The 24,507-nt window shown below is 37.3% G+C and overlaps 1 protein-coding gene across 2 annotated transcripts in view; it reads right to left on the bottom strand.

Moving 5' to 3' along the window:
• MROH2B (maestro heat like repeat family member 2B) overlaps window positions 1-24,507 on the bottom strand; it is a 63,705-nt gene that overhangs the window by 28,966 nt on the left and 10,232 nt on the right. The window contains exons 7-21 of one of the 2 annotated variants that reach the window (XM_029940954.1): window positions 23,040-23,180; window positions 22,594-22,686; window positions 22,439-22,508; window positions 20,656-20,769; window positions 19,673-19,746; window positions 16,184-16,306; window positions 15,336-15,449; window positions 13,369-13,525; window positions 13,178-13,218; window positions 12,158-12,299; window positions 11,604-11,647; window positions 9,514-9,621; window positions 6,076-6,192; window positions 1,519-1,626; window positions 838-990 (exon numbers count right to left, since the gene is read on the bottom strand). In XM_029940954.1, the coding sequence (XP_029796814.1) occupies window positions 838-990; window positions 1,519-1,626; window positions 6,076-6,192; window positions 9,514-9,621; window positions 11,604-11,647; window positions 12,158-12,299; window positions 13,178-13,218; window positions 13,369-13,525; window positions 15,336-15,449; window positions 16,184-16,306; window positions 19,673-19,746; window positions 20,656-20,769; window positions 22,439-22,508; window positions 22,594-22,686; window positions 23,040-23,180 (1,599 nt within the window). The remainder of the gene's footprint in view (window positions 1-837; window positions 991-1,518; window positions 1,627-6,075; window positions 6,193-9,513; window positions 9,622-11,603; window positions 11,648-12,157; window positions 12,300-13,177; window positions 13,219-13,368; window positions 13,526-15,335; window positions 15,450-16,183; window positions 16,307-19,672; window positions 19,747-20,655; window positions 20,770-22,438; window positions 22,509-22,593; window positions 22,687-23,039; window positions 23,181-24,507) is intronic. The other variant, XM_029940955.1, reaches the window with a different exon arrangement.

Genomic DNA, 24,507 nt, shown 5'->3' with positions numbered 1-24,507 from the left:
AATCAGATGAATTCCAACTCAGATGTGTGGCTCTGAGGCAGGAATATTCCTGGCATGTTTGAAGAACATCAACGACAGTCAGGGTGATTGGTATGAATGTGTGTGTTGAGGGTGCATGTGAAATAGTACATATTGATATAGATTGGATAGATTGATTAATGACGTATTTTTATTCTATTAGAAATATATGTATTGTGGGGCACCTGGGTGTCTGAGTCAGTTGAGCATCTGACTTTGGCTTAGGTCATGATATCAGGGTTCAGTTCTGTGAATTTGAGCTCCACATTGGGCTCTGCGCTAACAGCATAGAGCTTGCTTCAGGTCCTCTGTCTCTCTCTCTCTCTTTTTCTCTTCCCCTCCCCTGCTCATGCTCTGTCTCCCCCTCTCTCAAGAATAAATAAACATTTAGAAAGTTAAAAAAGATACATGTATTGCACTTACTATTGTGAGGCACTGTTTTAGGTGGTTTATCTATACCATGTAAAAAGGTTAAACAACTACCATTAGTAACACTTCAGAGACTATTGCAGGGAAGGATTGAACCTGTAATGCCCTAGTATAGTACTGGAGTAATTATTTTAAGTTTGAACTCAGGTACCACTGCTTATATAGGAAAGGATCAGGGGACATGAACTGCCCAAGGTTTTGGAAAGAAACAAATTGCCTCACAATGTTTTGTTATGAATATTTTTGCTGTCTTATGTTCTCATCTTCCAAATATACCAGGTCCTACCTTTGGCCTGTATCTTTTGAGCATGAATATTCCCAAGAGGCGAGCCCCTCCAAGATTTGGGAACCCCAGCCTGGAAATTCAGGCAGCCCTGTGCAGGCTGTTACCTGAGAGCACTGGCTGTAAAGGAATAGGACTTGGGATACAATGTCTTGGTCAAGCCTGGTGAGGAGTTGACTCTTGGGAGCATGGAGGGCCACGGCTCCATAGATTGCCATGACATCAGTCTTGGTCAGGCTCTTTTTTCCAGAAAAAATACCCTGAAACAAAGACATGAAAACTAAGATTGAAAGTGTTTCCTTCCTTCCATATTGTTTCCTAATCCTATGGACCACTACAGAGATTAAGAAACGGGATTGCGATGATGAAAATGAGTCTAAAACTGAGTCTAAAATTTCTTGGTCAAATTTAAACACCAAAGACTGTGTTGTGGATCAGGCTTTAAAAGAGGTCCTCATGAGAAAGCTCCTATTAATTATACTTGTTAAATCCCTTTACTTCGGGGCAAGCAGAGTGTACACAATGGAAACTGAGCAGGAGGCCTGAGCAGTTGGTAGAGGTCCAAACCTAGGCACACACATAATTCTGTAGGACCTTCCAAGTCAACAATAGTGACAGAAAATGGAGTAGACCTGTTAGATAGCTGGTCATCCTACAGGGCCTGGGCTCGGGCAGTTCTCACCTGGGACACAGACCTGGGGATAGGAGGAGGCTGATCACTGAAGGAGTCAAGGTTGTTTGCCCCTGCAGTGACCAAAAGCTTTGGGAGAGAAGGTCGTTCTTTTTACCTTACATCGATTCATGAAAAACTTTTCCCGATCTTGGAATGTTTTAAGAACCTTTAAAACAGTATCCAAGTGGTTCTCAGCGCAGTATCCTAAAATAGACGTTATTCCCTAAATTCAGAAAAGATAGGAGTTTTGAGTTTAGCCATTCACTATTCAGCAAATATTTACGGAACACCTATTATGTGTCAGGCACTCTTCTAGGTGCTGGGGACCACAACAGTGAACAGACCACACCAAACTCCCTGTCCCTGTGGTGCATACAACTCAGGGGAAATGACAAGGAAATAACATTAAATAAGCACATAAATTCGGTAAATATGTCAATACATAGTATTTCAATGGTGAGGAGTGCTCTGGAGATAAGGAAAACAAGAAGAGAGAACAGCTGCTGGAGGTTGGGGAGAGTTTTCAACTGAAATAGGTGGAAGGCATCATTACCAGGGTGACATTGAGCAGTGTTCTGAAATGAATGAGGGAGCAAGCCATTGGAGTGGGTTCCAAACACGATGGGAAATGGTGTTAGAAATAATGCCAAGAGCAATAAATAAAAACTGAACATCCGAGAAGGCGAAAATAAATAATAAAAAAGCAGTTTCAAAACTTGCATAAGTCTAGTGGTTTCTGATCATTTAATATGGAAGTAGAATCCTAAATATCTTAAAATTTCTGAGGAGAATGTATAACAAAATGCACTACCAATATTTTTTAATACCAGGTGGTTATTAGCCTGGGAATTATTTTAAATTAATTTTTAATTTTTTTTAACACATACTCTTCTCCCTCCACATTCACATACACTCTGCAGCCTAGGCCAGGGTAGGGAATAGAGTGCTTTGAAAAAGCTCTCCAGATTATGCTTATATGTTCTCCAAGTTGAAATCAATATCACGTACAGTTATTTTCAGCTTGTAAATTCAATGATTTTGATATTTATGATTTAAATTAAAAAGACAAGGCCAAAATATACTAAAAATACTTTTATTAAGTAATAATAATTTAAATTTATTTTTAAATACTTTCACAAACCTGGTTAAATAATGAAGCATTGATCCTGGGATGCAAGGGTGGTTCAATATTCACAAATCAGTGAATGTAATATATCACATCAATAAAACCATATGATCATTTCAATAGATACAGAAAAAGTATTTGACAAAGTACATTCATTCATGATAAAAAACCCTCAGCAAAGTAGGTTTAGAGGAAACATACCTAAACATGAAAAACCCAGAGCTAACATCATACTCAATGGTAAAAAACAGAGCTTTCCCCTTAAGACCAGAAGCAAGACGAGGATGCCTACTCTTACCACTTTTATTCAACATAATAATGAAAGTCCTAGCCACAGAAATCAGGCAAGAAAAAGAAATAAAAGGCATCATAATTGATAAGGAAGAAGTAAAATTTTCACTATTTGCAGATGACATGATGGGGTGCATATAAAATCCTAAAGGCTACCAAAAAACTACTAGAAATTATACATGCATTCAGTAAGGTCACAGTATACAAAAACAGTATACAGACATATGTTGCATTTCTATTAACTAATAATGAAGTATCAGAAAGAGAAATTAAGAAAAGTCCTGTCTATAATTGCATCAAAAATAATAAAACACCTAGAAATAAACTTAGCTAAGGACATGTAAGACATGTGCTCTGAAAACTATAACATTGATGAAAGAAATTGAAGATATCACAAATAGAAAACTATTCCATGCTCATAGATTAGAAGAACAAATATTGTTAAAATGTCCATATTACCCAAAATAATCTACAGACTTAATGAAATCCCTATCAAAATACCAACAGTATGTTTCACAGAACTAATACAAATAATCTTAAAATTTGTATGGAAATACAGGGGTGCCTGGGTGGCTCAGTCAGTTAAGCCTCCAACTCTTGAGTTTGGCTCAGGTCTTAGTCTCATGATTTGTGAGATTGAGCCCCACATCTGTGCTGATAGCACAGAGCCTGTTTGGGATTCTCTCTCTCTCTGTCAGTCTGTCTCTCTGACCCTCCCCCATTGATCACATTTTCTGCCTCTCTGTCAAAATAAATAAACATTAACAAATTAAAAGAACCTATGCTTAATTCACAGTTGTCTTGCATCTGTAAAAGATACTAAATTTCAAAAAAAAATTTGTATGGAGCCACAAAAGAGCCTGAATACTAAAAGCAATCCTGAAAATGAAGTGTGAAACTGAATAGAACAGAATAGAGAGCCCAGAAATGAACCCACAATTATAGGGTCAATTAATCTTTGACAAAGGAGGCAAGAATGAGGCTGTGAAACTGGACAGCTACCTACAAAAGAATGAAACTGGACCACCTTCTCACACCATATACAGAAATAACTCAAAATGAATCAAGGACTTAAATACAAGACTTGAAACCACAAAAATCTCAGAATAGAGTACAGGTAGTAATTCTCTGATTTTGGCCATAGCAACATTTTTCTAGGTATATTTCCTGAGGCAAGGAAAACAAAAGCAAAAATAAACTGTTAGGACTACATCAAAATAATTATATATATAAAATATATATATTGGCTTTTATATGGTTATATAAAAATATATATTGGCTTTCTTTCCCAAGTTTTTATTTAAATTCCAGTTGATTAATACACAGTGTAATATTAATTTCAGGTGTATAATTTGGCAATTCAACACTTGCATGTAACACCTGGTACTCATTACTACAAGTGCCTTCTTAATCCCCATCACCTATTTAATCCATCCTTTCCCCCTCCCCTCCTCTCTGGTAACCCTCAGTTTGTTCTTTATAGTTAAGTCTATTTCTTGGTTTGCCTCTCTTCCTCCCCCCTTTTGTTTGTTTCTTAAATTCCACCTGAGTGAAACCCTGTAATATTTGTCTTTCTTTGACTGACTTATTTTGCTTAGGATTATACTCTCTAGCTCCATCCACCTTACTGCAAATGGTAAGATTTCATTCTCTTTTTTATGGCTGAGTAGTATTCCATTATACATACATATATATTCCATTATAACATAATATACATATACTATATATAGTATACTATATATATTGTGTGTATATATATATATACACACACACACATAGCACATCTCTCTATCTATATCTATATCACATATTTTTTTATCCATTAATCAGATAGACATTTGGGTTCTTTCCATAATTTTGCTTATTGTTAATAATGCTGCTATAAGCATCAGGTTGCATGGATCGCTTCTAATTATTATTTTTGTTTTCTTTGGGTAACCACCTAGGGCAATTACTGGACCAGAGAGTAGTTCTGTTTTTAACTTTTTGAGGAAGCTCCACGCTGTTTTCCACAGTGGTTGTACCAGTTTGCATTCCCACCAATAGTGCAGAAGGGTTTCCCTTTCTCAACGTCCTTGCCAACACCTGTGGTTTCCTGTGTTGTTAACTTTAGAACTTCTTACAGGTGTGAGGTGATATCTCATTGTAGTTTTGATTTGCATTTCCCTGATGATTGGTGAGTGATGTTGAGCATCTTTTCATGTGTTTGTTGGCCATCTGGATGTCTCCTTTGGAGAGATGTCTTTTCATGTCTTCTGCTCATTTTTTTTAACTGAATTATTTGTGTTTGGGCTTTTGAGTCTTGTAAGTTCTTTATGTATTTTGGATACTTACCCTTTATCAGATATGTCATTTGTGAATATCTTTTCCCATTTTGTAGGTTGCCTTTTACATTTGTTGATTGTTTCCTTTGCTATGCAGAAGCTTTTATTTTGATGTAGTCCCATTAGTTTATTTTTGCTTTTACTTCCCTTGCCTCAGGAGACCCATGTAGTAAGAAGTTGTTACAGCTGATGTCAAAGAAGTTACTGCCTATTTTCTCTTCTAGGGTTTTAATGATTTCCTGTCTCATATTTAGGTCTTTAATCCATTTTGAATTTATCTTTTTGTGTATGGTCTAGTTTCATTCTTTGGTATGTTGTTCAGTTTTCTCAAAACTGTTTATTGAAGAAACTAGAATTTTTTCTATTGGCTATTCTTTCCTGCTTTGTTTAAGATTATTTGACCATGTAATTGTGGGTTCATTTCTGGGTCTTCTATTCTGTTCTATTGCTCTGGGTGTCTTTGTGTGTGTGTGTGTGTGTGTGTGTGTGTGTGTGTGTGTGTGTGTGCACGCACGCATGCACCAGTATCTTACTGTCTTGATCACTACAGCTTTGTAATATAACTTGAAGTCTAGAATTTTGATGCTTCCAACTTTGCTTTTCTTTTTCAAGATTGCTTTGGCTATTTGGGGTCTTTTGTAGTTCCATAGGTGAAGAGGTTTAAGAATAGACTTATCATGATGAACACTACATAGTACACTTGGAAGTAATATAACATTGTATGTTAAGTATACTGAACTAAAATTAAAAAAATAACAAAACATTGATATTCAAACGGGAAAGCAGAATTTTCTGAAAAATTCTGTTGGATTATTTTGAATGTATCCATGGATTATGAGTAAGTAGGACATTGTCATAAGATCTGTCAGTGGTTTTCTGAATGGAATTAGTTATCATCATTACAAGAGGAAATTGAGATAAGGGGTCCCACCTGTCGCTGATCTCCCAGTTGGGTGGGAGCAATGAGAAATTCCTTAATCTGTGAGCTTACAAAATCTGTATCTTGGCAGGATGCTAAAGTGGTTCCCAAAGCTTTCCAAAGAAATTTCTGGAAAACAAAAAACAAACAATAGAATGTTAAACAGAATGTTTCATTGGAAAAAAAATTCCAATGAAAAGTGGAAAGAGTTAAAACAGTCATCCAAAAGACAGAAATTTGGGTGACTTAATGACGTACTTACTAACATGACTTCAAGTATTATCTCTTCCTAAAAGTGTTTTCTTCCCCACCAGGCTCTGTCCTTAACTGTGCTCTTCTCTCTGTGCCTTGTGTCATGCCATTGTAATACCTTTTACTCCCTACTGCAATGTGCAATTTTCTTGATTGTCTTTGTGCTCAGAATTTCAGTTCTTGGTAACAAAAGGCCTTATTGCTTGCTTTCAGTGCTGTCCCTGGTAGCTAATAAATGCTCAATTAATGCTTTTAAAATACACATGTTCAATGAGAACTGGGTTATTCAAAGATGATGTCAGCAGATCTTTTTACCTTCAAAGTAAATTAACTTACTTTACAGTATGGGAGATATAAGCTATACTAGTTTTGAAAATAATACTTTCTAAGCTCTACTATTACCTCTTTCTCAGGAGTAGGGTGTGTTGTCTGGACATATATAAGGAGAAAACTTATACAGGAACTTTTACATACATGGTATATCTTTTATTAAGGGATTCTGAGTGAATTAGAGAGGGAAAACTCCCAATGCAAGTTTGGGAGAGCAAGAGAGCATGTGGGACATCATCCTGTGGCTTCCATATCCCTTGATTTGATGCGAATGTTGGATTCATTATGCTAGCCCTAACATGGATACTTCTGTAATGTCTATATGGGGAAAAGGCAAGCAAGACAGACATGACTTTCTGTTCTCTTTCATTATAAGACATATAATATTTAGAACTATGGCAGAGGGAACAGGGTAGCCCAAGAGTGGCTTCTGTTTGAACACCACAACACATGCCTGAATGTAAATATGTGTATGTGTATGCATATGTGTGTATACATGTATGTGTGTGTACACATATTGATAGATCTATATTTTTGTGGAGGTAAGGTACAAGGGAAAAATTCACAAGAGGAGATACTAGCCATATGGCTAGAAAATTGAAGTCATGAGGGCTTAATTTGTTTTCTAAGACCAAAATAATCTATAGCTACATAATATTATTGCCATATATGATATATGCCATATATATAATTGTCATATCCTTATTTAAAATGTACATCTTGTCACATACAGTAAAGAAAACTGGCCAGTTGCAGGTTCATTCCAAGAATTCTGTAGGGTTTGAAGAATTGTAGTGATTGAGTGGTCATTATGGATCAAAAGGAACTTATGGCACTGAAGGGAAAAAAAATTTGTAGTAACCGATAGAGTTAAATTAGTACATTCAAGAGAAATTGTACAGATGAGTCCAACTAGAGATGGGAGGGCTACATAAGGTGATAGAACTGGTGGAACAACTGCCCGAGTAAGAATCTGATGAGGCAGCACCCATTGCACTCTTGAATTTCCAGGCAAATGTCACCCATGATAATAGAATTATAATGAGAAAAAAATGTATACCCCAGAGGAAAAGATATTAATTAGGGCCAAAGCTGCTAGAGTGCATTTAACTCTACCTTGGAGGAAGGATAGGCAGGAGTCTGGAAAAGTCCTATGCTGCAGAAAAAAAAATAATATTATGAAGGGGACTTATGTGTAAAGGGTTGGCCTCAGGGCCTCCCAGTAATATTGACTTGTTGCTTCTCTGCTGATGTTGGTCAGATTCAGTGTATTGTGCATTCCTCCTTTGAGACTTTGAAAAGAATCCCAGAAATCAGGATCTCAGAACTGGGAAAAAGTGTGGTCAATTGCAAAAACAGCCAGAACCTTTCTATCCCACCTCTATCTGTGCTTCCTTACAAGGAGAATGTGCATCTCCTTCTATTAAGAACAGTCTGTTTTGTTGCTCCACATCTGGGCTGGCCTTGTGACTAGCCTGGAACAATAGAATGTGGCAGAAGAAAGAGTGTGCCTGTTCAAGAGACTTTGTATACTTCATTGCCACAATGAAGAGAGCTAGCCTGGGCTGACCTGCTGCAAGATGAGAGACCACAAGGATCAGAAACAAGTTGTCCTAGTTGAGATCATGGCAGACCAGCCAATGCCCAGTATATGCCAGTGAGACTAGTTGAGATCAGATGACTCAATTGTAAGCTAAGTAGATAGCTATTATTTTAAGCTAGGGGTAGTTTGCTATGCTGCTAAAGCTAATTGGTACACTCTTACTGTCCTGTTGTTAAGTATAATGGCTGAGAGCCATTTAAGGAGCTCATTGCTTGAACTGCTCTGCTTACCCATGCCACCACTACCTTGGACTCATCTCATGAGTCTGAAAGCTGTTGGATGAATAGTATTACATGAGATGCACAAGTCTAGTTTATATATGAAAAGATGAGGCATTGCTCACCATATCTTCCTGACGAGTGTGTCTGAAGGCTTGATAGACCACTTTGGAAAATCAGTACTGTCCCAAATTAGAGAATCAATAAATGAGAGGGACTTTGAACATTATATAGGAAAGTTGAAAGTTGATAATAAGTAATTTGTTGGAACAGATACTTAATACTAAAACTGATGACTTAGGTAACATTTTTTCCAGGCGAAAAACATCAGAAATGATATAACCATAATGATAACATTGATCTATTTTTTATGGAGCACAATTGTCGGGCCAGTCACTTCACCAGTCACTTTATATACTTTATCACACTGAACCCTTATAACACTACATTCTCAGAGCAGGGTATGATTTCCATTTTAGATGAATATCCTGGGGCTCCAGAGAGGTTAAGTAATTTGCCTAAAGTTACACAAGTAATAGGTAGCAGAAGCTGGATTTAAATCCCTTTTGAAATGAATGATTACAACTCAGAGGGTTAAGGAGAAGCCATCTGGGAATAGAGAAAGGAAAGGTCTGGTCTTTGAGCATTCTTTTAGTTCTAAGTTTTTGTTAAATTGTAGTAGATGGTTTCTTATAGCCTGCCTCACAAAAGTGGTGCAAAGGAAACCAATACATAAGTGGACATTAAATCGGTACTGTGACAGGGACTACTATTTTCTTTCATTATCTATTTTTCTTCCTTCTTTAAAACAGAAGACCTGAATTTCAGCTAGATACATATCAGTCTCAAAGGCACTATACTACTCAATTTTCCTTGCAGAAAGATGCAGTCCTATGAATAATTTTTGGCCCAATTTGTGATGAAGAGAAGATAGCACTTTCCTAGCAATTTCTCCCTCTTTTTGGTGGTAGTACATACAAGTTGGAAGTTGAACAGCCATTTTAGGTTACAAACTAGGAAATAAAGTCCTTTAGTTGAAAAACCAACCTTCTCAATGGAGGTGTTGCTGTAACTGCCCATTTGCTGGTTGAAATCTCGACTCAGTTGAATGGTCCAGGCTATATCATTGATCTTCCATAAGGATTCTTTGAGCAACTGTTGCAGGAAGTGGAAGTTAGATATGAACACAACTGTTTAGTGTACTTTCTTGTTACTTTTTGTTATCTTAATTTTTCAAAGTGCGTATATATATTAAATGAGATTGTTCATTTTCCCATTCAAAAAAGTTGATCATTTTGGAATTTTCCTCTTATTTTCTTAAAGGTTATTTAATTATTGGGGTTTTTTTGAACATCTACACACAATGTGGGGCTCAAACTCACAACCTCGAGATCAAGAGTCACACGTTCCTCAGACTGAGTCAGTCAGGTGCCCCTCTCTTAGTGTATTTTAATAGCTGTATTCTGTTATGTTCTGAATTCCCTTCAAGAACATGTTACACAGAATGTGGAAGCAACTCCATGTAAGCCTTCCTTTTCTTCTTAAGTAAAAATTGCTGTAAGGTTTATAATAGAAAGTAATCCATTCTGAAACTTAAAGTTAACATTTTTCAATTTTTCAACAGATTTGGAAAACCCCATTTGTCAGTTAGTTTGTTTTGTTATATACTGAAACAAAGGGACATTTTTTGAATAAAGAATTAAAATGTATTGGAGAACCAATTAAATGTACATTTTGCTAACTTCAATTCTAATAACTAAATATTCCTGGTTTCACCAACTGTTCTGATTCAGGGCCTCAGTCAGTCATCTGAACCCATGTCCTTTTTCATTGAACAATACATAAAATTGTGTTTTTGTCTTTTTGGAGAACAAAATAAATCCATTGCAATTTCTAAAGTCAATTATTTCTTCTGTGTTTTCCCTACTTTAAGCTTAGAAAAGGACATTGAATTTCAAAGTCAATGAAGATTTCTATGTATTTTCTAAATAGAAACTCATTCAGTGAGTGGATCCTTTGAGGAAAAGAAATTAAACAGCCTTGGAAGTCTAAGAGAATAAGGCACATGCAAAGGGTTTGGGAAGAAAAAGACTAAATGGAAGCATCCTCAAGATTGGAAGCCCTCAAGGCTTCCCTCTGGAAAAAGAACCTTCTCTCCTAGTAAGAACAGTTACTTTAAAATAGTAGTGGAGGGAAATAAGGCAGGAACTTTGAGAGAGAGAAGGGGGAAGATAAAAGAAGCATAAATTTAGGAGGAGAGGTAGATCCTAGAATTAAGGACCAGGAGAGTAGAGTAGCTTTCAAATCTCATACTGGATAAGAATCACCCATGGGAGGCTTTAAAACATGCAGTTCTCAAGAACCAGTCTTAGAGATTCTGATTCTGGAAGGGGCAGTGATGGGACATGGAGGTGATGTGGAAAGGTCACTAAAACCTGACATTTTTAAGAAGCCATAGTTAATTTCTATGTAAGTGGGTTATGAATGGAGACCTTGCTAGATTAAAAGCTCCCTACCCACAAACCCCTTGACCACCTGTAGGCTCCTGAAATCAGAGCCCTCCTCTCTTAGAGTCAATATCCAACTTCTACCTGCAATTTACCATCTGGGGTTTTTGTTATTGTCTGTGGCACTGTTCAATTGTAAAGGTCCAACAAGTTTATGGGCAAGAGATTTTTTTCTGGAAAAATGGTATAATGTGGCCTTTTGATTTTTAGAAATCAGGAAAAATACAGTGAAAAACAGAAAGAGGAAGAAACAGTTATATTTAGAAGCATATAAGTGGAAATTATGTTGATTTGTGTTTCATTATATAAACAGTAAAAAAGTGCAATTATAAGGAGAGGAAAAAACTGAAAATTACAGAAGATTTAAGAAAGACACAGAGACAAATATTTGTAAGTGAAATCTTACTTAGTAACTCTTAGTAAAATTGAAGATTTAAGATGATTGTTCAAATTATGATGATATAAAGTCTATACTTCTGAAGTGATCACTTCTAACATTCTAGTCCTTTTGTTAAGGAAAGGAAATGTTGTTTGCCGCCCTTCAGTATTGAGATCTTTTTAGTGAAGATGGGTAACTCTAGATGATTTTATCACCCCATCATGAACAATTAGTCTAGAAGTTACCCTTACCTGAAGCAGCATGGTTTCCCATAGCACGATGCTAGTGTTCTTTCCTAAAAATAGAAATTGATGCAATAAACTGCAAAAAATTGGTGCAGGAGCCCCATTTCAAGCTTTACGTGGGATGATTATTTCAGATAAAATTTACCATGTTGCCAACTTTAAGTGCTAGTCAGGTGGGCAGAAAGTCTTCAATCAATGATAAAAATTTAGGCTTTTTGCTACTTTCAACAGTAACTGCTGAAGTGACCATATTTTAATATTCTAATATAAATAGTAATAACTTCTTACAACAATACCAAAAGGGAGTTTCTCTAAATATAAGAAAAAGACCAGAAGAAAAGAAAAAGTTCCTGCTAAGAATGTTCCCCTCCAGATCCTCCTGTAGTACAAGTATAGAGAGTCGAGGAAAAAAATGTAGTTGTTTGGCTCTCGTCTAAAGTTCATTGTTCATTGTTTTAACTGCCTAAAATGAGCAATTATGGTTTTAGACACAGAAGTGGTGCCTTGTTTCTTTGTGTTCTTGCCTTCTTGGATAAAGAACGAATCCCAAAGCCTCGTACCTTCCAGAGACTGCAGGAGCTCAGGTAAGCGTGTTTTCCATAGGTCTACCAATTTGGGGTGAATTATCTCAGGAAGTGTCTTCAACAGTCCTATTGCACCAGTGCCACGAAATTTCCCTAAACTGGCGAGCATAGATATTACCTGAAAAATGGAAGATAATAAAAGGTGAATCAAATCCAGGGGTATTTAGAAGTCCTACCTGCCTTTTCCATTTATCACTCTCCTGGATTCCCTTGATTCCTACAGTAGACAATCTTTTAACAAATCATCAGTCTATTCTTACTTATTTTAGAGCAAAGCTAATGCTTAGTCAATCCTCCCAAATTTTCATCTGAGGATAAAGGTGAAAAAATATATAGAAACCATCTACCATAAATAAATGGGGGGCACTAACAACTAGGTATATTAATTAAATAAGGGCCTATAGAAATGGTAATTGGAACAAATGATACATATGAGGTTGGGAGAAAGGAAATCTAAATAATAGATTTAGATTTAGGTCCCCCAATCTGCAGGGGAAAGAAGGAAATCTAAATAATAGATATGGAATTTGTTTGAATGGTACTTAGGGATCAAATTGAGTCTATGCTTATTTTAAAATAATAAATTAAGGTTAACAAGCATTTCAGAGTGATATGATAATCTTGCCGGCAATCTTAATGAGTGTCATTAGTGTAGCAGAACATTTATTGTGCCTTTCTAGTGTTCCTTTTGGTTGGAGTTGCTGTGTAATTTTTATTAACATTTATTTAGAACTGAATGATCTATGCAATGCCTGAATGATCTATGCCTCAGTCCATTAAGCATCTGATCTCATGGTTCATGGGTTCAAGCCCTGCATCAAGCTCTGTGCTTATAGCTCAGAGCCTGGAGCCTGTTTCAGATTCTGTATCTCCCTCTCTCCTGCCCCACCCCCACTCAAACTCTGTCTCTAAAAAATAAATAAACATTAAAAAACCCCCTCAATGATCTATACTGGCTTAAATTTAATCAGCAATAGTTATTTGTAACTCACTCACCAGAAGCCTAGCCAGTAGCTGTTGTGGTGAAGGAAGTTTCACTAGAAAGAGAGAGCGATTTTCATTATTGCTGTGGGGGCTAGAAACATTCAGATTGGGGTTGGGCGTATGGTCAAGGCATGGTAGCCTTTCTGGAAATGAACATCTGTCTCATAAGAGACGTGTTTTGCTTTGTGTTTGAATGTACACACCAGCTCCTGTAGAGACGACAAGTGCTGTTGACTCCAGGGCATTGTTCTTCTTCCTCTCCTCTGCCATCATCAAGCTTCTGATGATACTAAACAGGTAGCCCAAAGTTCCCGTATATTCTGCAGGCACCACGAAAGTCAGGATTCTTGGCCATAGCACCTGTGGAAAACAAAACACAATGCAAGGATTGCTTATTCTTTTCCATGATGTCTCCTTGGTTTTAGTCTGCATTTCCCTCTGATTTAGAGGCGGTTCTCTCACTTGCTTTTTTTTTTTCTCTTCAGTCCAAATCAAAGTGAAGCCATTATATCAAATCTCTGCACAGCACATTCACTTTCAGGTGCTAGTTGTAGTGAGTGTTACCCAGCATTTCTGCAGGGTTTGCTGCTGGAATTTGGGGCAGGACAATCCTTCATCATGAAGAAGTGTTCTACAAAATGCAGGAAGTCTAGCATCCCTGGGCTCCACTCACCAAGTGCCACAAAGCCTCTTATCAATGTGGCAACCCAAAATAAGGTGTATACATCCCCAAACTCTAAGACTGGAATGGACTGCTCCAAGAAAGGATGATGGGGAACAGATAGTGAATGGGTGGCTCTACTGTTGTTCTCCAGGTGCTGACATTCTTGCTCTGGAATTCTGGAACACCTGTTTCTATAGTCAGTCTGTTTCATGTTCTCTGGAAAACTCCCTTGCCCTCATGGAAACTTAGGTGTCAACATGGACTCTTCTCTTTCTCTTGTCAATCATATTTAATCACCAAGGCCTGTCTTTTTTTCGTTATAAGATCTTCCATGCCCTTCCATATCTCTTTCCTACACTTATGACCTGCTCCCATTCCTGTGAGTTGGATCTGATCTCAAGCTCCATTTTTTTGCTCTTAGTCTACTCCCATGTAAATCTAATCTCGTTATCATTTAAAAATTTTTAATATTTATTTATTTTTGAGAGAGACAGAGAGACAGAGCATGAGTGGGGGAGGGACAGAGAGAGAGAGGGAGACACAGAATCTGAAACAGGCTCCAGGCTCTGAGATATCAGCACAGAGTCCATTGTGGGGCTCAAACCCACAAACCATGAAACTATGACCTAAGCTAAAGTCAGATGCTCAACCAACTGAGCCACCCAGGATTCCTAAAGTTATCGTTTTAAGTGTTTAGTCTTTGCTTCACATTTTGAATGGCTATCCAACACAAGGTAGGGACTTGACATTTTAGGTCCATGAGAGTATGGTCCTAGACTTCTTTTCATCATTTACTTTTAGATTGAAATGTTTCAAACTTTAGTATGCATCAGAAAAAATGGTACTTATTTGCATGCAGATTCATGGGCCCCTTGCCCAGAATGTTGATTCAGTAGGTCTGGAGTATGGCCTGGAGATCTGCATTTCAAATAAATATTTTTAGATAACCCAAGAACGATACCTTAAAATGCCATTCTAGATGAAACTCTGATCCACTTAAATTGGTCTATTGATTGTCTCCTGTCTGTGCTATGCATTTCTGGCCAGTTAATCCTTTCTCGGGTTATTTTTGCTTAAGGAAAATACAGATTCTGAGGCTCTTCCCCTTAAGGTGCAGATTATTTTTAAGCCTCACTTGAAGCCTAAGAATGTGTGCATTCAACACCTTCCCAGATGAATGGGAAAAGCTTAGCATTCATTGAATTGGAATCTCCCTACATCATTTAATGTTATGTCTAGATATGTGAGGGGAAGAAGAGAAACAACATATTACAGTGCTTGTAAACCATCATTGATTATCCAGATATAAGAGATCATGAATTAATTCAACACCTGTTTTTGAGAAAGTACTATATTTTCAGCACCGAGCATAGTAATGAACTTCCTCTAATGAGAGTCAAAAAGCTGATGACACATGAAGTACAAATTCATGTATTTACTCCTAAAAGGTCAGAGCTTTAGAAAGATGATCAAAGAAACTGTCAGTGGTGACAAAAGACCCCTTACCTGGGGCATTCCAATGACCAGTGGGTCTAGGGTTTTTAAGACCTCAAGGCTTATTTCCCGAACAGATTCCTCTCCCTTTTTATTCTCATGGGAATTAGGTTTCATTGGTTTTTCCTTTAAGAAAGATGAAACACGTGACTTGTTAAAAGTCCCTCCTGCCAATCCCCTCTGATCTTACTTGCCCGTGTTCTCAGACTCTGGGGTGGAGGATGCAGTCACTCAAATTAAGAGGCTCAAGGAACCCAGCAATCTTGGTGTTCAGTATCTACTATCTGTTTTAAAGTGCTCCTTGGAGGAATGGGTTAGAAAAAACACTGCTGGGTAAAACAGAAAAGCAAGAATTGTGAGCATCCTTGAACTACAGATATTCTCTCTCTTTCTCAGGCCTTCGCCATTTTCTCTGGGGAAAATTTTTTAAAGACATTGCTTTCTAGTGGAGTGGACTGTAATTTCAGCTCTTGTGGCCTTGATCTTACCCACATGCTCTTCAGGAAGTCAACCCCAGTGCAGCAAGAGTGGATGTCTCTTGTTTTCTCTGAAGTAACTCACTTTCTCTACCCCTGTCCCAAACCCTTGAGGACAGGTTGTCTCCTCCTTAGGGAAAATCATGATTTCACCTACCTTGGGTTTATCCTAAGTTGAAAGTGGTATCAGTGAAAGAGAACTGAAAACACTACAGTCTGAAAAATCTATCAATAAAAGTGATAAGATTGAAATGTAACTTGTAAATCAGTCATTGAATTGAGCCCCAGCCATTAAAAAACAAACAAACAAACAAACAAACAGTTGAGTCAACTGTCCATCCTTGATACAGTGTAGCTTTCAAAGCTGCACTCTCTTCCTCATACCAGATTCTTGTTGGACATGGCAAATTGGGAGAATATGTAATCAATCAGTGGCCATCCTTCCCAGGCTTCAATGTAGCATTTTTCACACATGGTTTGGATGAGAAGGAGAGTGGCATTCCTTACCTAGAATCAGAAAAATGTATTTGCAACATTTTACTACACTGGATGGCATATAAATTTAGCTTCTCCTCTTCTTTAACCTTCATGGATCATTTAGTGGGAACCTTTCCAAAAAGAATTATAAATTGAATTATATGGTACTATAAATAGATGGAGCAGGAAGTAAGCTATAGCTTATGATTTGAGGGTTACAGGAAAGCCTCTCTTTCTTTTTTAAAATGTTTATTTTCCCCAAAAATGAATAATCCAGTGAAGAAATGGGCAGAAGATCTAAACAGACACTTCTCCAAAGAGGACATCCAGATGGTCAACAGGCACATGAAACGATACTCAGCATCACTCATCATCAGGGAAACACAAATCAAAACCACACTGAGATACCACCTCACGCCAGTCAGAGTGGCTAAAATGAACAAATCAAGAGACTATAGATGCTGGTGAGGATGTGGAGAAACAGGCACCCTCCTATGCTGTTGGTGGGAATGTAAACTGGTACAGCCACTCTGGAAAACAGTGTGGAGGTTCCTCAAAAAACTATCCATAGAACTCCCCTATGACCCAGCAATAGCACTGCTAGGGATTTACCCAAAGGATACAGAAATGCTGATGCATAGGAGTACATGCACCCCAATGTTCAGAGCAGCACTTTCTACAATAGCCAAATCATGGAAAGAGCCTAAATGCCCATCACCTGATGAATGGATAAAGAAGATGTGGTATATATACACAATGGAGTACTATATGGCAATGAGAAAGAATGAAATCTGCCATTTGTAGAGAAGTGGAAGAACCTCGAGGGTGTCATGCTAAGTGAAATAAGTCAGGCAGAGAAGGACAGATACCATATGTTTGCACTCAGAGGTCTAACAGGAGAAACCTAACAGGGGCGGAAGGGGGAAAGAGAGTTGGGGAGAGAGAGGGACATGAATCATGAGAGACTACTGAATACTGAAAACGAACTGAGGGCTGAAGGGGGAGGGGGAGGAGGGGAAGTGGGTAATGGTCATGGGAGGGCACTTGTGGGGAGAAGCACTGGGTGTTATATGGAAACCAATTTGACAATAAACCATTATAAAAATAAAAATAAAAATAAAATAAAATAAAATATTTATTTTGAGAGACGGGGAAAGAGAAAGAGAACATGGGTGCGTGAGCAGGAGAGGGGCAAAGAGAGAGGGGGAGAGAGAATCCTGAGCAGGCTCTGCACTGTCAGCACACAGCTTGGCTTGGGGCTTGATGTCAGAACCTTGAGACCATGAACTGAGCCAAGATCAAGGGTCGAACAGTTAATTGGCTAAGCCACCCAGGCACCTCCCCCGACCTTTTTTTTCAATGTTTGGGAAAAGCTCTTTACAGCCAAAATCTTTCTCCCTGGCTCCCAAGACATATCCTTTATTACTATGGATGATGAAGTGTTGGTACTGTGGGCTAAAAATCATTGCCTTGCTTCTAAAATCCTCTATGAAAGATAGCAAGGTGAACTCTAGATCTACAATCCTTTATCTACAATTTCAAAACCCAAACAACTCTGGAATTCTCTTTCTTGTGTTTGGCTCTAACTCATTTGGTGGCAAAACCCAGCTGAACTGTTTTAAAACTATTTGTAGTCTTTACTTATTTAATGTAGTGTGAATATGCATATATTTTCTTGCAGAGATATTAATGAGTTTCTTTGTCACTTCTTTCACAGTAATATTTTTCTAAAATCAGGAAGATTGTGAATTCTGAAATGTATCTGGCCCCAGGGATTAGAACAAGGGATTATAAACTTGTATTACAATGTTTAAATAATTAAGTTTGCTTACTGGATTGCTTCCCTGGAGGAAAGAAAGCTCAGATCTAATTCTTTACTGAATGGGTGTTTTAATGAAGAGTTGGAAAAATAGAATAATTTTGAATAGGGATTAAAGGACATATGGTAGCAATTAGCAATTAGCATAAAGGTACTAGTAGTCTACCTACGTGAGGAAAAAAATTTACAAAATTCCTCATTTTGTCTGGGGAGCCGGACTTTCTTACAGTTTTTGTCCTCTTTTATTATACACTAAACTCTTTTGGTAATTTTTCAATTGGGTTGGCCATGTACTGGGCAAGGTTTTTATATGTAATCACTCCACTGTTTGCTTAATAATGATTATTCATTTTTTTTTGTTGTTTCAATTAAAAAATTTTTAAATGTTTATTTATTTTTGAGAAAGAGAGACAAGAGTGTGAGCAGGGGAGAGACAGAGAGACACACACACAGAATCTTAAGCAGGCTCCAGGCTCTGAGCTGTCGGCATAGAACCCAACACGGGGTCAAACCCACGAACTGTGAGATCATGACCTGAGCCAAAGTCAGATGCTTAATACACTCAGCCACCCAGGTGCTCCTCAATTTTTAATTTAAATTCTAGTTAGTTAGCATATAGAGTAATATTGGTTTCAAGAGTAGAATTTAGTGATTCATCACTTACATATAATACCCAGTACTCATTGCAACAAATGCCCTCCTTCATACCCATTACACATTTAGCCCATTGCCCCACCCACCTCCCCTACAGCCACCCTCAATTTGTTCTCTATAGTTAAGAGTCTGTTTCCTGGTTTCTCTCTCTCTCTCTCTCTCTCTCTCTCTCTCTCTCTCTCTCTCTCTCTCTCTTCTATCCCCTATGTTCATCTGTTTTGTTGTTTCTCAGATTCCACATATGAGTGAAATCATATGGTATTTGTCTTTCTCTGACTGATTTATTTTGCTTAGCATAATTTTTATTATTTTCGGCATAGCTTTTGTTATAATCACTGTAGACCAAAGTCTCTTAGGGGAATTTTCTTTTTCATTGGTTTCTGTATCGGCCTTTGATCCAAACAAAATATGGTTTTAATTTTAAAAATACAGTAATTTTTAGTTTTTAAATTTGTTCTAGTACAAGTTATATATATTTTCTGATATGGATACTTTAATCAAATAATCAGGAAATATTGTGCAATCTACTATGTTCAAGATTTTCACTAGGTGCTCCCTAGTTGGAAAACAGGATATCTAAGCTAAAAAAATAAAAATAAAAACAAGTTTAAGGGTTATTATTTTTTTGGAGGAAGATATGTTCCTTTCCTAATTAACAATTTTAAAACTATTTGAAGAGCATAGCTCTGTGATGCTCTAGGCAAAATTCTTTTTTTCTACTGAGAAGCCCTTGAACTGAATGTACTTTAGAAGTTACCTTGATATAGTTTATCTTTCAGGGAAAGATGGAATTCTACTAAAAATATAATTCATCACTGAGCTTTTTATAAAGCAATCTCAAAAGTAGATTTTTAAAGAATCAAAGCCATTTCATTAATTCTTAAAACATCACCAAAAATCAAGGTCCCCATTAATTCTCTTACTTTTATACTGAGGTCACCCATGACAACTTTGAGTGTTCTTTCAATTGAAGTGATGTGATCCCTCAATTTGGGCTCTGAAAGACAGGGAGAGAAATTAAAAGACTGGGTTTAGTAGGAGTATAGTATGTTCTAAGACTGATGAAAACCCATTAGAGTTATGGTACATAATGGCAAAGTTTTTTGTCCATAACATTTCATGTTATTCAATTTTCTCTTATTCTCTTCTTTACCAAATTTAAAAGATGTTAGTTGCTCTCTTAGCTCCCTATTGTATTTGGTTTCATCTTGTTTAAAACGTTAGGCTCCAAAGTGGATTCAATATATCATGCCCAATGGATTAGCTTTAAATTTTGTGAGACTATTTTATATTTCTTGTCTGCTGATTCTTCAGTAAATCCCAGAGCTAACTTAATTTTTAAAAATATTATAATGTAGGGCAAAAGTGAATTCTCACATTTTATTGAATCCAAGGTATCATCAATTTTATGGGACATCATTATTTTATATTGTACCTCAAAATCCCTTCCAGTGGCTGATTAAAGATGCTATCAGTTATGAGATGCACTCCAATATCATGAAAGTATGTGCTTCTTGGCATTAATGAAATATGATATTTTATTAAATTATGTTCTTTTCTAAATGTACTAATTTCTAGAATATTGTGCATTCCTTCTACCTACCCTCTATTTATTGGGACACTTAACCAGCTTACTAGATCGTTCAAATTCTAAATTTGATTCTCAAGTATTCTACTTGTCCTTCTCAACTAGGTATATCCATAAATATCATGAAAGAAAGGTAATTGAAAATGCTTATTTAAAATTAGTAGATTAAAATTAGTAGATGACAGAGAAGGCAGAGCTTCACTTGACTGTGATCATCGATAAACACCCCAAAGACATAGAATAGAGATAGACAATGGATAGGCTTCAGTTTGCTTCTTGGCCCAAAATAAACTCCTGTGGCTTCATCCCTTTGCTTACCCTCAGCATTGATAGCTGATCGTAACAAAGTCAAGACTCCAGTCCGAATGGTTTCATTATTACTTCTCAATTGTTCATCAAAAAATTCCATCAGGTCTGCAGGGTTGGAATGGGCTGAAGGTTGAAGAAATGCTGGAGTCACAAGAACTCATTTTTCACCTTAGGTAAAATACTTGTGAGTGGGAAAAGGGGAATCCCATGAAGACTGTCACAGTGACTCTTTGGTTGGTAATTAGAGTTTATGACATTGGTGCATCTTTAGCACTACAGAATTAGGCAGTTTGGTCACTAAGAGAGATTTATATACTTAGGTCCGTATCTGTTCATGCCTGTGAATATTACTTTATTTGGAAATGAGGTATTTTACAATGGAATCAAATTAGGATAAGGCTATTAGGGTGGGCCCTAATTCAATATGAGAGAAGGAAAGGAGAGGGGATACAGGGACACTGCCTTGTGAACATTGAGGCAGAGGTTGGAGTGATGCTTCACCAGTTGTGGAACTCTGAGCTACATGAGTAAGGCAGGAAGCAGGGAAGAGAGAGAAAGCCTGACGGGAGTAGAACAGTTTAGCTTCACAATTATCAGGGATAATTACATTGACCACAGAACAGAGGAAAAAATAAAAACAAAGGGATCAACTTGGAAAGACCTAGGACATAATAGAAAGGTATGTAGCGAAGTAATGGAAATGACATATTTGAGGAGGGGGGTGTATGGGAGGTATTGGATTGCTCTTTTCCTTACTTCTCAGGGTTTATGTTGGAACATAGTTTGTATACTGACTCTGAGACCTTGGCGCTTCCTCTACGACTCGTTCCTGGTATTCTAACCAGACAATGAGTGGGAATGTGATGTTGCAGCAAGAAGGAAAGGGAAAGAGTGGGGAGGAGGGGGAAGACAGACAGAGAGAGAGAGAGAGAGAGAGAGAGAGAGAGAGAGAGAGAGAGAGAGGAGGAATAGATACTAAGAGATAACCAGGGAGAAAAAAGCTTGACTTTGGGTTTGACACAGTTTTAAATAATCTCAAATACCAAGAAAAAAAAGGATTTCCTATTTCTAGGATTACCAATTCACCCTTGTTTGCTTAGAAATGAATCCATGCAAATGCAGTCAATTAATTTTTGACAAAGGAGCAATAAATATATTAGGGAAAGGATAGACTCTTCAATAAATTGTGTTGGAAAAACTGGACAGCCACAGGTCAAAGAATGAAACTGGATCCTTACCTTATACAATATACAAAAATTGAATAAAAAAAGAGAAATGAATGTAAGACCTGAAACCATAAAACTCCGAGAAGAAAACACAGTGGGTAAGCTCATTGACAATGGTCTTGGAAATGATTCTTTGGATTTGACACCAAAAGCAGAAGCAACAAAGGCAAAAATAAATGGAACTATATCAAACCAAAACTCTTCTGCTCAGCAGAAAAAAAAATTAACAAAATGAAAAAGCAACATATGGGATGGGAAAAATATTTGCCAACCACATAACTGAAAAGGGGTTAATCCCCAAAATATGTCTAGAAATTTTTAGGTTTTAGAACCAAAAGTAAAGAAAGGACTTTGGGGAAGCCAAGATGATTGATTCCTCTACCTGTTATGTTTCTTTTGGGAACAGGCAGGGAGATAGGATAGGGAGAAGCACAGAATACTGTGAGTTTGAAGGAATGTTGTGTGTGTGCAAAATAACTTAAAGTGATAGTTTGCACACCCCTTCACTGTTGTCATCATTGTTGGGAGACATTTTTATTAAAGACCCTTTGGATGCTGGGTCCTACCTAGGATGAGGAAACAGCTTGAAGCTTCGATTTCATTTTCCTTAACTGGAGGCTCTGCAACTCTGCACACCTGAATGAGAAAGAAGGAGGGAGATGTTAACAACAGAAACCCAGTGAAAATGAAATAATCAGATCTAACAGCAGGGTTTTCTTACCTGGTGGAGTAAATTGCTAAAGATGGTTTTCCTCAAGCCCTTTGGAAGGGCAGCATCATAAAGGACCACCGCGGTCAGTACCTGTTTTAGACTCTAGAATGGAAGCTCTCAAACGTTAGTTGGAGGCTGCCCGTGAAGCAGCAGCACAGGATGTGCAAGACAAATAATTATGTTTTCTGAGGCGAATAAACCCATACCCTTCCTGCAGTTACCAGTTTTCTTTAGCAATTCAGTGCCTCAGCAGCTTGAAAAGAAAATTCTTAATCCCTTTTTGGAGATTTCATCACTCAGCTATGCCAACCTCTTTTCTACCTCCTATTCCTCAAAAAGTATTTAAGTTCAGCTGCCCAAACCAGGATTTCAGTTCCTCAGTACTCTTGAGATTTACTGTCTTCCAAGCTGGTTGCCAATAGACTGAATCAGTTCCTTTAGGGCGTGGCTCTTACCTGAGTGACGTGGAAATCGATGTCCTTGTCTTTATACTGGTTCAGGAGCCAGGGTACCTGGTCCAGGGCATAGTCACAGAGGTCTTCCCGATGAAGCAGCAGGCTCACCGTGGGGCCGTGCGCCTTAACGATGGCCAAAGTCTGCAGAGGCAGCAAACAAATACCACTTCTAGTATTGCACCATGCTTTTTGTACATTTCTCAGAACAGCAGGAGCTTTCGACACCCCCCACCCCAAAAAAACTTTCCTCATTGTTTTTGACCAAGAAAGTTTCCTTCAAAAAATGGTTAGGTTAAGATCATTGTGTGAGAGAGTTATACTTATGTTTGTATTTATAGCTATATCTACATCCAGAGCCATATTGTTACTCATTTTAGTATTTTCCCTTTCTCCCTTTTTCATTCTTAAGAAAAGTTTTCTTAAATCTTTCTCTAATAGTCACTTTCTTTCAATATGGTAACAAATTTAAAATTTCCCTCATATTAAAACAGTTCTTTGACTCCATATTACTTAGACCCCAATTCTGTTTCTCTCCTTAAAAAAGTGGAAATGTCGAATCAGTAAATTCTACTCCTGAAACCACTATTACATTATACATTAATTAACTAGAATTTAAATAAAAACTCAAAACAAACAAGCAAACAAAAAACTCAAAGCTCTCTGAAAGACAGCTCCGCATTTGTTTGCTATCATCATTCCTCATTTCTCATTAACTCCTTAACCCATTACAATCTGGCTTCCACTGACACAAGAAAATGAACATGTGTACAATATAAATGTAAACAGGTTGATTATAAAAGTTTAGAAATCATAAATATGATGAGAAAAAAACCACAGTATTCGCATTGCTAATAGTATCCAGAGTACCCATAGATAATCACTGTTCCGTGTATTTTAATACGTTTTTTATTTATTTGAAATTTTCTTTTCTATATTTACTCTATACATTTTAATTCTTTAAAAAATTGATGTCATTCTTTACGGTACCACATTCTACTTTTTCTACCTAATATTATGTGATTAAATTTTTTTCTGTCAGCTAAGTTTTTCATACAGCAAAGCATCTCAAAACTTAGTGGCTCATAATAACAACCATTTATTTCACCCAACTGTGTGTTGGCTGGATGAGTCTTTTAAGCAATTGGGCATTTCCAAGCAATGGACACTTGTCAAGATTATTCTTGAGCACTGAAACCAATACTCCATAGATCTCCCTTTGCTTCTTGAAAATTATTCCTTGCTTAGAGCCCTTTCAAAGGTCTCTCATTCCTATTAAAAAAAAAGTCCAAGCTCCTGTGTAGCATTCAAGGCTCTTCATTATGTGGCCAACACCACCTTTCTGGCTTCATTTATTTCTGCCCCTTTAGATTCCCCTTTCTCTTCCTCCCTTCCCTCTCTCCCACTGGACTCACTCAAGCGTCCACGTTATCTCTCTCAGCCTCTGCTTCAGTGGCCTTTATTGCCTCTT

This window comes from Suricata suricatta, chromosome 6 (assembly GCF_006229205.1).
Source record: "Suricata suricatta isolate VVHF042 chromosome 6, meerkat_22Aug2017_6uvM2_HiC, whole genome shotgun sequence".
Classification (NCBI taxonomy): Eukaryota; Metazoa; Chordata; class Mammalia; order Carnivora; family Herpestidae; genus Suricata; species Suricata suricatta.
Note: the sequence above shows the minus strand (reverse complement) of the source record. Positions and strands in the feature narration are given on the sequence as shown.